At 45.4% G+C, this 14,081-nt stretch overlaps 3 protein-coding genes across 3 annotated transcripts; 2 read left to right on the top strand and 1 right to left on the bottom strand.

Moving 5' to 3' along the window:
- Positions 1 to 190: 190 nt before the first annotated feature.
- On the top strand, positions 191 to 1,268 carry LOC6544867. Its single transcript, XM_026977468.1, has one exon. It carries the CDS (start codon positions 747 to 749, stop codon positions 1,206 to 1,208), a length of 462 nt encoding a protein of 153 aa, XP_026833269.1. The 5' UTR covers positions 191 to 746; the 3' UTR covers positions 1,209 to 1,268.
- Positions 1,269 to 7,113: 5,845 nt separating this feature from the next.
- LOC6544865 (E3 ubiquitin-protein ligase mind-bomb) lies at positions 7,114 to 12,413 on the top strand. Its single transcript, XM_001973125.3, has 4 exons — positions 7,114 to 7,639; positions 8,810 to 10,042; positions 10,102 to 12,036; positions 12,095 to 12,413. Exons 1-4 carry the CDS (start codon positions 7,289 to 7,291, stop codon positions 12,233 to 12,235), a joined length of 3,660 nt encoding a protein of 1,219 aa, XP_001973161.1. The 5' UTR covers positions 7,114 to 7,288; the 3' UTR covers positions 12,236 to 12,413.
- LOC6544416 (28S ribosomal protein S31, mitochondrial) lies at positions 12,370 to 13,943 on the bottom strand. The gene is made up of 3 exons (XM_001973124.3): positions 13,653 to 13,943; positions 13,133 to 13,588; positions 12,370 to 13,060 (listed from the first exon to the last, which is right to left on the bottom strand). Exons 1-3 carry the CDS (start codon positions 13,799 to 13,801, stop codon positions 12,421 to 12,423), a joined length of 1,245 nt encoding a protein of 414 aa, XP_001973160.2. The 5' UTR covers positions 13,802 to 13,943; the 3' UTR covers positions 12,370 to 12,420.
- Positions 13,944 to 14,081: the final 138 nt, after the last annotated feature.

Genomic DNA, 14,081 nt, shown 5'->3' with positions numbered 1-14,081 from the left:
ATTTTATTTAAAAAACATTTAAGCCTTTAAGCAATTTTAACTTTATATAATTTGCCTGAGGTTCTAAATTAAAAACTCAGGTAATTAAAGTTTGCTTTATACGAAAATTACTAATAAAAATTTTAATTCAGTACAAGAGCTATATTTTGGTGGATTCGCATTACGTTTTACATTACTAAAAAACATTTGCAATTTATAAAGGACTTACATTTTGGTAACTAATTAAAAGGGAATATCAAAGTGAATCTTTAAGACTCGAAAATAGTTGGAAAGTACATTTCAACTCGAGTATATGATGGCCATAAATATGCTCGGTGTAAGGTGTCCGGTTGAAATGGCACAGAGGATTAAGTGCGGCGAGCTAGCCTTTTTGGGCGATAATCTTGCATTTTAAATATTTCGCAAGAAGCAACACGCAAATCCGCTGACTTGTCACACCTTCGACCGCAGGTAGGTGGGCAGCCAGGAAGCAGGGAGGGACTTAAACGTAGCACCTTGTCAGGTGGTGCTGATGGCAATGGGAATGGCAATGGCGGTGGCGATGGCGATGGCGATCCCGAGATGGTGATCAAAGCAACAGCCGCTGATTAAAGACAAAAAATGAAAACACGACGCACACATGGCAAAAAGGGGGAATTTGTCGCCTTTTGTGTAGCTGCATTGCGCAGCGCCGTCAAACGAAAGTATTTAATTTCAGGTAAATTTGTAAGATAAATAATTGTCGCTACCTGAAAGAGGGGAACACGATGCGCTTCAAAGAACCTCATTGTGTTTTGCATATGCTGCTGGCGGCGTGTGTGTTCGCCCTTACGGCCAGAACTTTGGCCGAAAGGACCTTCAAAAGGTCCGCCGATGGTGGTGTAGATTATGGGACAGCGCTGCCATTGTTGCAGCCGGAGGATCGGATCGCCTGCTGCGACCGGATCACAACAGCGGGACACGGACGATCAATAATGACCCGGATCAGCTGCGGAATCAGCACCAGCCCCGCTCGCCAGTTCGAGGTATCACTTTTGACGATTCGAGTTCGGGATGGAAAACGCCAGACTCCCATTTCGAGCAGCTCGAAATGTCAAAACACCCGCCACACACATCGAGCCATCATAGCTCCGATTGAATCCTCAAGAATCTCACAGCTGGTGGCAATGATGACGAATCGGAAATGGAACTGGATGCGCCAATGCCGATGCGTCGGCTTTAATCAATAAGCCGAGAAATTTGGAACCACTTGCGGGCCAGCACCGTGGTATGAACACACAAGTTAGTTACTTTAACATGCTGCTTTTCTGCATCTTAAATTTTCTTCACCATCAATGTGATTTTATTATATCTCTATCTCTGTTTCTGCCAGTTCAATACATTTTAGATATATGCTTTATGACATATACTTTCCCATCAAACCGATACAATGTAGCATTATATCTCATTAATTTTGTTTTACAATTTTATGCAATATGTAGTAAGAAATGTAAAATTAATGTTCTATGATTTCTTCCTAAACTACTCATTAAGAATCATACATATTGCTCCAGCTCATTTTAGTTCCTTTGCGGCCCACTGTGCACGGGTCACTCACGGCCCATGCCATTGTCTCCCACTGTGCACTCATCAAATTGTGCCAAGATTTACGAGGCCCTTGATTGAGTTTTCTTGCGCTTTGAATACGGCGAACTTCACACAGGACCACCGCACAGAAACTGAACTGAGATATAAGATGTGAGCTGTGGGATGGGATATGTGGGCTATAAGATGGAAGATGGGCGATTTGGGAAAACGGTTTCCTGGTAGTTGCCCATTGTGATGTTCCGATGGTCTGCAGTTCTGCTGTTCTGCTGTTCTGCTTTTAGCCATGGCAGGGGCTAAACTGCTTCTGATCACGATGCCATCGGACCTGGCCAGAATCAGAATTTCAGCCGCGCTCTCTGTTGTTTATAAGATGACAAATTGCGCTGATATCGCAACATGTTGATTGAGCGCACACGCGGCAAACATTGTTAAGGCTAAGAGTGGTTGGGGCTGCGGCTGGGGAATTCACTGAGCCGGCTGGGGAGCTTGGGCAGATCGTTTTCCAGTTCGGGATCTCGGTGCCCGGTGCCCCGGGGCCCAGCGACCGTCCCATCGACCATCGACCATCAGCCATCAACCATCCCGTTCTGTGCGCGTGCTCACTCGTTAAGCTCCATTTCGGGCCAAAGCCGGGCCCCAGGTCGTATCTCAACTCAAGTCCCTGGCTGCAGCATGAAGGCCCAGGGAAATAAAGAAATAAATAAAACAGGCAACGGCATAAAGCAGACTCCAGCCACAACAGAAATGCACCGGAAAGTATTACACAAGCCAAATTGCTACATTTCTCTATAAACATTCTCCATGGATTGTCAATAGTAAGAAGATACTAATAAAGTTCTAAAGTATATACAAGTATTTTTAGTAAAAATATCTCAATTGATATACAAGAACAACAACATATACCCAAAAATACATTCGCATGTTGTTTTCCAATTTTCATTATTATTAAAGTAAATTCATTGAAATAAATGGTAGGCAGACAATAATTGATGAAAAATAAATAAATATGTATATAAATAACGACTAATATTTTAAATTCTAAGAGTTATGCCGAACTTTGAGCTGTCAAATATCTGTATCTGTAAAATACTGAAGTACAAATTATTCCGCAGTGCATGGAGAGAGGGAGAGCGATCTGGATAGGTGGAGAGAAAAAACAGAAACACAAAGAAGACTGGAGATGCCGACAAAGTAATAAACCAATTAGGACATCAAAGTGTTCAGCCGACAGCGGCAGAGCAGCGGCAGAACAGCGGCAGCGACGTCGGCAGAGAGCAATCGCTGGAGATCAGAGAAGATCACAGAAATTTGCGCTGATCCGACTTTGATTCTAAGCTACTAAGCGCAACCTACATATGTCACTGCTTGCCACGCCCCTCCGCCTCCCAGGGCCCAGAAGTTCTTCTCTAGACCCGGAACCATCCTCTATTTCCACTTTCATATGCCGAAAAATTCGTTCTCTAGTTTCAGAGGCAAACCACTTTGATCTCGTCAAAAGGATCAAATGTTCTGTGGGTACTTTTTAGACAAAAGTATTTCATCAATTAACCATTGGTTGTTTGCTCAGCATATTAGCCTATTCTTACATAATGATGAAAAGGAATTTTTAAGTGGGCTAAATTACATTTAGACTTAAAAAACCGAACTAAAACAAGATAGAATGCTATAGTTGAGTTCCCCGACTATCAGATACCCGTTACTCAGCTAGTGGAAGTGCGAACGAGAAATTTCTTCATATTCTCGAATATTGATAGAAAATTCTAAAAAAAATAAAATAATGAAAACAAATTTAAAATTTTTTCAGTGTGGGCGTTAGAGTGGACGTGGGAACTTTTGGAAACAAACTTGACTATGTCTCTGGAATCTGCACGACTAATCTCAACTTTCTAGCTTTTATAGTTCCTGAGATCTCGACGTTCATACGGACGGACAGACGGACGGACAAATTGACATGGCTATTGATCCTGATCAAGAATATATAATATATACTTTGTATGGCCTGTTACATATTTTTCAAAGAATATAGTATCCCTTTTTACTCTAAGAGTAACGGGTACAAAAATGTTTTGTATTTTGTTAAGAACTTGTATTATTAGTTAATAAGTTCGTCAGCCGCATATTACTGCGTTCGGAAAAAGAAATTCGCTTACAAAATTACTTACGAAAAAATAATTTAAATGATATCAATTGTATGGTGGAAGCGAATATTTAAATATTAACACCGCACACAGTAAGTCTATGATTTCCGAATGAAATTTAAATTTGCTTTATTAACATCAGTAATTGTTTTCGGCAGTTATTGCTTACAGCAGTACAGTAAGCTGCTCTTCGGCATAGTAGAAATGTCCACTTTCTCTTGGACAGAGGAACCAACCAGATCACAATAATCCTTATTTGCATCACATTTCATCCGAGTCTGCGGAATTTCGCGAGTGAGCAAGGTGGTTCGCTTGGGGTCGTCATGCTGGCGCCTGGTCATCGCGGCTCCCACCCACATTATTGGCATTTTGTTGGCATTATGTGGGATTATGCTGGCATTATGCAGATATCTCAATTCGTTATCAGTTAAATCATCGGCACATGTGCGCCCACGTCAAACGGGAGCTGATCTGCGGCGGAGCTGGCCAAAAGCGGCATTCATTAAGAATTTAAATCGCACATAATTAAGGCTCAATAAATAGCCGATCCGGCTTCAATATGGGGCATATGATATTAGGAGGCGGAGACAACAAACAAAAAACAAAAGCGAGCGAAGATAACAAACGATAACCGCAGCAACAAACGGCATAATTAAATCATAAGACGTTGAACACATCATTAAAATCGTTCAAATCGCTACTCGACTTGAAAACTGGCTGCGGAATCTTCTTACCCCTCAGCTAAACAATATAAATAAACATTTATAAAATGCATATTTACGGGTATTTATGAGCATTTCTTTGTTTATTAATTCGAATGGGGGTCTGTGTGTCGCCGTCGATTTGATTGGATCATGTGGGTGATCAGCGAGCGGCGATACTTGCTCTTGCTGGCGAGGATTGGGGATGGTGGAGGCGGAGGCGGAGGAGTGGCTTGAACTTGCCACGGCACGTGGTAAACGCGCCGCTTCAAAGGCGCCGGCCACATCCCACCTAAATGTAAAGCTGGCTTCAGACTGGCGGCATCGGAAACTCCAGCCAACGTACACAAAGATCGAAGATCGAAGAGCGAATATCGAAGATCCAACATCCAACATCCAAGATCCCGCATCCCGCGTCCAGCGGCGTCATCAATATATAATCAGGCCGCTCCGTCAGGCTGCGGAGGCGATGTCCATAAAACTGGTTGCAAACGCACATAAACCATTTAAGCCGAAAAGAAATCGGCGCGCTGGCAACTCTAACGAGATAAACAACTCGGAGCCACTTTGAATGGTATTTTATTTTGTTTTTCTGAATTTTCGGCTTCGAGTAAGAAATCGATTTGGCTGTTATTTTCGATATTTTCGCCTCTGAGTTGCGGCCTTTTGAATTTCAAAGGGGGCCGGCATTTCATTTCACAAAGTCAAAACAGTTAATTTATATCATGTCGCGACTACTGGTCTTACTGATTTTGCATTTTCGACAGACCTCCGGCTACCGTCTTTCGAAATTGAAATATGAAAATGAAACCAATTTGGGGCCAGAAACCTGATTAGCGCCCCCCGCTTAATGCACGCATAGAAGATTGAAGCCCAGATTGGATGAGTCTTGGATTTGGAAAATCGAGAGATCGCAAATTAGTCAGATTATAAATGTACATACAGATATGTGCGGCCATAAATTTGCGTATATCTCAGTGGCATTCATTTGCTGAATGGAGCTGAAATCGAAAATGAAATCGTACACCGCGCGAAACTCTTGGTGCTGCTGACATGCGAAAATGCAGTCAAGCTGTTAGTATTATCTAAATGAATTTATGCCCAAATACGCTTAAATAGGGAATAATTATATCAATGTTTATATAGGAATGTGTATGTCTACCATACCTACCATATTTCAAAACTCAAACATAAGTCATCGCGATTTAGTTGGTAATACACATAACCACATTATTATTTAACTCGAGTAATGCATAAATAGCTAAGATATGTATTCGATATAAATGGTTTCTGATAGTGTACATTACTGAAAGCCGAACGCATTACGTATTTTTCCTTGTGCATCGAAGCGAGCTGGACGAGATGCGGGGGACGACGGTATGTGGCCTTGACGCTGCGGTGCGACTGCGTAACTAAGTAGCCGCCGCAGGACAGCCGCACCGTCACCATCGACTGCACCATCACTACCACCACTACCATCGGCAACAGCATCAGCATCAGCATCACAATCTCCGCCAGCAGCAGGTGCACCAAGTCAAGTCGGCCGGGCTCAAAAGGTGCCGCTGAGCCTGAGCTAATTTCAAATTACACACTTCATTCGCCCGGGGAACTGGGACAGCGACTTGGACTGCGATTGGGATTGGGATTGAAAACGGTATTGGTATCGGGACATGGGGCTCAGTAAGCCGCTTTTGAAGCCAACCACAATTGACAAGCGTGCCCCGCACACCGCACCATACCACGCCACGCCACTCCATACCATACCATACCGTACCATACCATACACCATATCCATGCCATACTATACCATACCATACTATACCGATCCGATCCTTAAGATCAAAGCCGCCGGCCGCCCGCACGCTCAATCCTCCGGTGGGAGAAAAGGTCCGAGATGTAGTCACTTGCCTAACGGTCGATCGATGGGCTCGTAATGTGCGTGCAAGATGGATTTTCGGGCACCGTGGGTGTGGCTTATTTTAAAGCAATTAGGCCCATAGGGAAGCGTGTCTGCTGATGTCTCTGATGTACGAGGACACTTTTGACTATTGTCCGTGCCAGCCTTTCATCTCGGCCGCTAACAGATCATTTGAGCCGGCCATTTCGGCCCATTAAACTGATTAGTTGCAGCCAAGGGGACGGTTGGAAATTACTCAAATCTGTGATTGATACTTTACGGTGGCAATTATACATGCTGTTTAGGCAGCCAGGATTTTAATTACCGAACGCGGCTCTGGTTTTTTGGGGGATGAAATTATTTACGTTGGCCTGAGTTGAACTTATCCATCCCATTACTTAAAAAAATAGAGCTGAAAATCAAATCATTCTTATTTCCATAGAAATGGAGTTATGATTGTTGCTTACTTATCAGGAAAACCGAAAGTTTTCCTGCGACGTTATTCAAAAGTCAATCAAAAGAAAGAACGTAGTCAACAAGTCGACGTTAAACAAAAAAGGAAAGAGCATATTCAATTTGGACAGAATAGTATTTTTCTAAACTACTTATTTTTGGTAATTAAAACTGAATTACAAATTAAAGGTATATTTAGTGAAGAAACTAGAAACCATATAAAAGGTGGTATCTTTTTTTTCGTGACATTTCGTGGCAAAGTCTTCGTATTTTTTCCACTGTGCGCAGTAGAGTGACCAGAGTTAAGCAACTACATTATCCATTTGATGTGTCTCGGTCACACTGTTAATCTATCGCACCGATTAGCAGGGGACCTATCGCTTGCGCACTACGGTCACATTGTTCGGTGGTTGTAAAATTCCTCGACTGTTTCGCAGCGTTTCCGATTTTTAAACGCGAATTACCCAACGAAAGAGTGCAATATACCGTGGAAAGCGAAGCCCACCCGCCCAGCGATCTTGCGGAGTGGTAAAATGTCTTGCGCGGCCACCCTCTCGTCGGCCAAGGACTCCACCAACGCAAATGCCAGTGGAGGAGGAGCACCAACAAACAGCAATACCAACACTAACACCAACACACAGCCCACAGCTGTAGGTGTGGTAGTGAGCAGTGCAGCGGGCGGCGGTGCAGGTGGTGTTGGCGGGGGAGGGGGTGGTGCTGGTTCCCTTCCCGGAGGCACCACCTCCTCGTCCTCCGCCTCCGCCAACGGAGGCGTTGCAACTGGGGGCGGCGGCAATTCGGCAGCGGCCCTCGTCCGAAGATTCTCCATGGAGGGCGTGGGTGCCAGGGTGATCCGCGGACCGGACTGGAAGTGGAACAAACAGGTGGGCAGGGTGGAGGTTTCCAGTTGTGGTGCTGGTTCTGCTTGTGCTTCCAGTGAAAAAAGAACTCTCCCTGTTCTCAATTGACCGATCAATTAATTTAATTGCACACCGCGCAACTTGATTCTTGACATCTCGCCAAACTAGTCAAGTTTCTCTTTTCGCATTATTAACCAGACTATCAATGGGGACACATGTGATCCTAGAAAGTGGTATGGGTATGAAGTCCTACTTAGGTGCACTGAGAAAATGCATTTCATGGAACTAATATAACTATCGTTAGTTACATTGATAGAATTGAATTTTAAGAGAGATCAAAGTGCACGACCAAAAGAGTATTTAAATTTATTTCACAATGAAAGCATCTTGAACAAATTAGAAATGATATGTAATTATGTTGAGTATTTTCAGTTAACACTCTATTCATTCACCTGATTCTTCTCTTCCCAAGCTTACATTTACATTTAATAAGTGTAACCTCTGGTTGGCTAATTATGTCTTAACAAATGGCTTGTGAGTCATAACTCATACATCATAACTCTGATGCAAGCTTTGAAAGTCTGTTTGCTTTGGCCCGGAAAAACGATTTGAAAGTGCAGAAAGATACAAAAAAGACAAGATTAAAATATACACATTTTCGCACATAATTGCTTTAACTGATTTCATGAAGATTTACCAGCATAAAAAGTGAATCGCAATCGTCAAGAAATATCCAAGTCAATAACATCTATTCAGTCACATGGTTTTGTTGATAATACTTCAAGTACATTTACCTTATCCTCATGCATTTCAACATTCGAGAATTATAGTACATATTTATATTTGTAACTCATTAATTTTTAAATTCCCGAAATCATTAAATAATTAAATGCATAATAATGCTTTCAGTTAGATGGTGGCAAGCGCGAAACAAATATAACCCCATAACATTGAAATTAGGGTATGCAAACCCTCATTCCCTTGATAATTATTTGTTTTCTTTTTCGACACGTTGATCGCAATGGGAGATAGCGAAATGAATTTGTAGCGACTGCCTACCTTAACACTTAGTTAGTTGCCATTATGCACTTCGGCTATAACTTTCGCATCCTAATCAGCGTGGGTTACGAAATGGGAAATCGAAAGATTGACTGAGATAATAATAGAATAATTTTCCGTTTCGATTCTCTACAGGACGGCGGCGAAGGACACGTGGGCACCGTTCGCAATTTCGAATCCGCCGAGGAGGTGGTGGTGGTGTGGGACAATGGAACCGCTGCCAACTACCGCTGCGCGGGAGCCTATGATCTGCGCATCCTGGACAGTGCACCCACGGGCGTGAAACACGAAGGGACCATGTGCGACACCTGCCGCCAGCAACCGATCTTTGGCATCCGTTGGAAGTGTGCCGAGTGCATCAACTATGATTTGTGCTCCATCTGCTACCACGGAGATAAACATCATCTGAGGCACCGCTTTTACAGGATTACCACGCCAGGAGGTGAAAGAACCATGTTGGAACCGCGTCGTAAGTCCAAGAAAGTGCTCGCCAGAGGCATCTTCCCGGGAGCTCGTGTGGTTCGCGGCGTCGATTGGCAGTGGGAGGACCAGGACGGAGGCGTTGGCCGCCGTGGTAAGGTCAACGAAATCCAGGACTGGTCTTCGGCCTCACCAAGATCGGCCGCGTACGTGATTTGGGACAATGGCTCCAAGAATCTGTACCGCGTAGGCTTCGAGGGAATGGCAGATCTAAAGGTCGTTAACGATGCCAAGGGTAGTAATGTTTACCGGGATCACCTGCCACTCCTGGGTGAAAACGGACCCGGAAAAGGACCGCATGGCTTCCAAATCGGCGACAAGGTCACCGTGGATCTAGACCTAGAAATTGTTCAGTCCCTGCAGCATGGACATGGCGGCTGGACCGATGGCATGTTCGAGTGCCTAAGCAACGCGGGAATGGTCGTGGGCATCGATGAGGATCACGACATTGTGGTGGCCTACAATTCCGGCAATCGCTGGACTTTCAATCCAGCTGTCCTCACAAAAGTATCCTCGCCAACCACTGCTCCTCCCGAGTTTCAGGTGGGCGACATTGTCAAGATCTGTTCGGATGTGGAGAGCATCAAGATCCTGCAGCGAGGACACGGAGAGTGGGCGGACGCCATGCAATTGACTCTGGGAAAGATCGGACGCGTGCAGCAGGTATACCATGACAATGACCTTAAAGTGGAGGTGGGCAATACTTCGTGGACCTACAACCCGCTAGCCGTTTGCAAGGTGGCTTCTTCCTCTGCCTCCGATGGCGGCTGTGCTCCAGTTATTCCCAGTAGCGAACGTCTCTCGGCCATTCTTAAAAAGCTGTTCGAACCAAATGTTTCCGGGGATGCCACTGAAGAATTTGTTAAGGCAGCAGCCAATGGATTTGCGGTAAGTACAAGAAAATACAGTTTTCCATTGATATTAAATAAATTGATCCGCGTGTCCAGGCACGATGCGAGGAGTACTTGGCTGGCGCAGCTCAACCATCGACTTCCAGTGCCTCGCCCAGTTCTGGGCCGGATGTCAATGTGAATGGTGTGTTTGCCGGGCATACTGCACTGCAAGCCGCCAGCCAGAATGGCCATATTGAAGTGATACAGGTGCTACTACGGCACGCCGTCGACGTAGAGATTGAGGACAAGGACGGAGATCGAGCTGTCCACCATGCCGCGTTTGGAGATGAGGCGGCGGTGATCGAGATATTGGCCAAAGCCGGGGCGGACTTAAATGCGCGCAATAAACGAAGGCAAACGTCTCTGCATATTGCTGTCAATAAGGGCCATTTGAACGTAGTGAAAACGCTTCTTACACTAGGTTGCCATCCTAGTTTGCAAGATTCCGAGGGCGATACCCCCCTACACGATGCCATATCTAAGGAGCACGACGAGATGCTGTCCCTGTTGCTGGACTTCGGGGCTGACATCACGCTAAACAACAATAACGGATTCAATGCATTGCATCATGCTGCTCTCAAGGGTAATCCTAGTGCCATGAAGATCCTGCTGACGAAGACGAACCGTCCTTGGATCGTGGAGGAGAAGAAGGATGATGGTTACACAGCTCTGCACCTGGCAGCACTTAACAACCACGTTGAAATTGCTGAGCTACTAGTGCATATGGGTAAGGCCAATATGGACAGGCAAAATGTGAATCTTCAAACGGCCTTGCATCTTGCGGTGGAGCGTCAGCATGTGCAGATCGTCAAGCTGCTGGTGCAGGATGGCGCAGATCTAAACATACCCGACAAAGACGGCGATACCCCGCTGCATGAAGCGCTCCGACATCACACTCTCTCGCAGCTGAAGCAACTGCAAGATGTGGAAGGATTTGGTAAGCTTTTGATGGGTCTGAGGAATGCCAATAACAAGAAGGCCTCTGCTTCAATTGCTTGCTTCTTGGCTGCAAATGGAGCTGATTTGACTTTGAAGAATCGCAAGCAGCAGACCCCACTGGACCTGTGTCCGGATCCCAATCTCTGCAAGACCCTGGTCAAGTGCTATAACGAACGGAAAACCGACGACTCAGAGTTGCCCGGAAATGTGGCTGGTACAAGTTCGAACGCCAGGGCAAGAGCAGCCAGTGGTACCCTAAATCAGTCATCCTCAGCCAATTTGCCGCTTGCTAGCATGGCTGCCTCATCCACTTTCCCCGCTGCCTCATCATCCATATTTGCCCTCAATGGCATCGCCAACGAATTGAGCCAATCGCTGCACGAGGATCCTCCAAAATCGTCCGCCAGCCTGGATGAGTGCTTGGTTTGCTCGGATGCCAAGCGGGATACGGTGTTTAAACCCTGTGGCCATGTCAGTTGCTGCGAGACCTGCGCTCCGAGGGTGAAGAAGTGCCTCATCTGCCGCGAGACCGTTTCCTCGCGCGAAAAGATCGACGAGTGTCTGGTGTGCTCGGATCGCAGGGCAGCTGTTTTCTTCCGCCCCTGTGGCCATATGGTCGCATGTGAGCACTGCAGTGCTTTGATGAAAAAGTGTGTCCTGTGTCGCACGCAAATCGATGAGATACTGTCGTTCAGTCTCTGCTGCGGAGGAAGTGGCCGACCAGAGAAGGTCTCCGTGGCAGCTGGAGGAATGGCATCAGTGGGCTTGCCACTGCCCGACGATCGCTTTGTGGAAGCAGCAGCGGCGGCAGCATGTGCCAATGCCTCCGGTCACAGCGTGGCCATGAACAACACTGTAGTTACTCCAGTGGCGGGCAGCAGCAATCAGTTGAATAGCCAGAATAATCTGCTGGCCGCTGCAGCAGCCTCTTCAAATGTCCCGAGTCTGGTAGCAGCTGGAAACGCGATGGTGGCTCCTTCCAATGTCAACAACTTCCAGATGGATGATGTCCAAAAGTTAAAGCAGCAGTTGCAGGACATCAAGGAGCAGGTGAGTTCAGATTTGATTGACAATTTTTTCAGTCACTGATCCTGTATTTATCTTATAGACTATGTGTCCTGTCTGCTTCGACCGCATAAAGAATATGGTCTTCCTATGTGGCCACGGCACGTGCCAGATGTGCGGCGACCAGATTGAGGGCTGTCCCATATGCCGCAAGACTGTGGAAAAACGCATCCTGCTCTTCTGAAGCCCGTTCCCAGCTCACACATTCCGCGCACAGTCTGCACAGCCTTCGAAGTATTAGGATATTTAAAGGACTCACATTCTTATACACACACACATATATCTACACAATATCATATATATATAACTATATATCGATTGGTCTTATAAAGCAAAAATATATTTTTAACAAATATTCAAACGATAACATTAAGCAGAAATACTTTTGCTTGGCTCCTTGGTAATCAGATCTCTCAGTATGTCCTTCTTGGCCTGGAAATAGTCACGGAACCAGAAAATATGATCCTTCTTCTCTTGGGCAGTCAAATAGGGATTCTTAGACAGGCCGACGCAGACGAGCTCCATGAAATGTCTAATAGGTCCCTTGTTAGGACACCAATCCTCGAGATGCTGTTCGAGGAAAATGTGTTCCGAGAAGTCCACGTTCTGCTCGTCCACCCAATCCTGCTCGTTGTTAATAGGAAAGCGCCACACCTTTTTCTGATCCGTCCACAAGACCATTTGTTCGAAGTAGTTTGCCGGGGGATGCGAAGCTTGAAGACTAAGTTCCCTCTCGCTCAGCTGTGACCAGGTTGAAAGAATGTCGTTGGAAATGGGCAGCTGAGTATCCTTGAAGATGCCCAACGGTTCTCCGCCGTACAAGTTGACACTGCCCGTAAAGGATTCAGCCTCTCGTTTGATTTGCCTCTGTGGCCGCTGGTAAAAACCATCTCCTCTGTTCTGTAGCTTGGATCTGGAAGCCAGCGAGCGGCGAACGTACTCGCCGCGAGTCTGCTCCACCTGCTGCGGCTGCTGGCGACGATCGATCTTCATGCCCACTATTAGATCACTGTTGCATACAGAAAATAAATTTAATTAGATGATAACTAATTTAGTGGTTAAATTCATTAAATTTTCCCACCTCAAATTGAGTTCCTTATCACCAGAGGAAGATGATGAAGCATCTGTCGCCTGATTTGTTCCGGTCGCTGCTGGAGAAGACTCGCTCTCATGTCCCAGGAGTTTGGCCAATAGCTCTGACTCCGTCTGCTTCTTTTCGCTCTCACTGGTGCTCAGCATGCTAGCAATGTTCTTTGCCGCAGTGAGAACATTCTTAGAGGCCGCCTCCTGCTTCTGGGCCTCCCTCCGCTTCTTATTAGCATCGCCAGGACGAGGGAAATCAGATGCCGAGAGCTGATCCGTGGCCTGCATGGTGCCTAACAAGCGGTTCAGCCGCTGGGCCGCCGTTTCCGCAGGTTTCTCCTTCTTCTTTGTGGGCTTTTCGTCGTCTGAAGAGGAGTATCCATCGTCGTTTTTGGACTGCGAGGAGGAATAGTTAACCAAACCCACGTTTTTGAAGGCAGCCGGTATCAGGGACCTGGAAAAATAGGGGTCAGGTGACGAATTCCTTTTGGTTATTTCGAATTAAACCGGTGGCCTACCGTAAGCTGAGTCTCTGGGAACTTCCTATGGCCAACATTCTATTATATTTCTTTGATAATTTCAACTGGAAATGAAACCAAAAGAATCGGTCGCGTAACAACAATTCCGCGGAGAGTTGCCAGACTGTGGTAAAAATTTGCACTGCCATTTAAGCTAGTTTATAGTTAAATTTGGCTTTATTATATGCTTGAGTTAATTTGCCTTATTTATTTTGTTCTTGAAAGCCAGTAGAGATCATCATCATAAAACAGAACTATCCTAATCATTTGATTAACATTTGTTGTTTTAAGTGGTGGTTTATAATCTGGAAAAATAAGTCAAGAATTTTATAAACATACATTTGTGTAAAGTTGGCAGTCCATTGCAGCGAAAGTATGACCTTTGATTTTTAAATTTGGAAATCCATGCCCATTTATTTAAATGTTTTA

The sequence above is a fragment of the Drosophila erecta genome, unplaced genomic scaffold (genome assembly GCF_003286155.1).
Source record: "Drosophila erecta strain 14021-0224.00,06,07 unplaced genomic scaffold, DereRS2 tig00000021-arrow-pilon, whole genome shotgun sequence".
NCBI classification, from domain to species: domain Eukaryota; kingdom Metazoa; phylum Arthropoda; class Insecta; order Diptera; family Drosophilidae; genus Drosophila; species Drosophila erecta.
This window is presented reverse-complemented; position numbering and strand designations above follow the sequence as displayed.

Bases quoted from the DNA above. Each gene is read 5' to 3' on its own strand.
- LOC6544867 (XM_026977468.1), top strand. From the start codon at position 747: ATGCGCTTCAAAGAACCTCATTGTGTTTTGCATATGCTGCTGGCGGCG.
- LOC6544416 (XM_001973124.3), bottom strand. From the start codon at position 13,801: ATGGCAGTGCAAATTTTTACCACAGTCTGGCAACTCTCCGCGGAATTG. The intron at 13,589-13,652 runs GTAGGCCACCGG...CTATTTTTCCAG, and splicing joins TCCCAGAGACTCAGCTTACG to GTCCCTGATACCGGCTGCCT. The intron at 13,061-13,132 runs GTGGGAAAATTT...TGTATGCAACAG, and splicing joins GATAAGGAACTCAATTTGAG to TGATCTAATAGTGGGCATGA.
- LOC6544865 (XM_001973125.3), top strand. From the start codon at position 7,289: ATGTCTTGCGCGGCCACCCTCTCGTCGGCCAAGGACTCCACCAACGCA. The intron at 7,640-8,809 runs GTGGGCAGGGTG...GATTCTCTACAG, and splicing joins ACTGGAAGTGGAACAAACAG to GACGGCGGCGAAGGACACGT. The intron at 12,037-12,094 runs GTGAGTTCAGAT...TTTATCTTATAG, and splicing joins TGCAGGACATCAAGGAGCAG to ACTATGTGTCCTGTCTGCTT.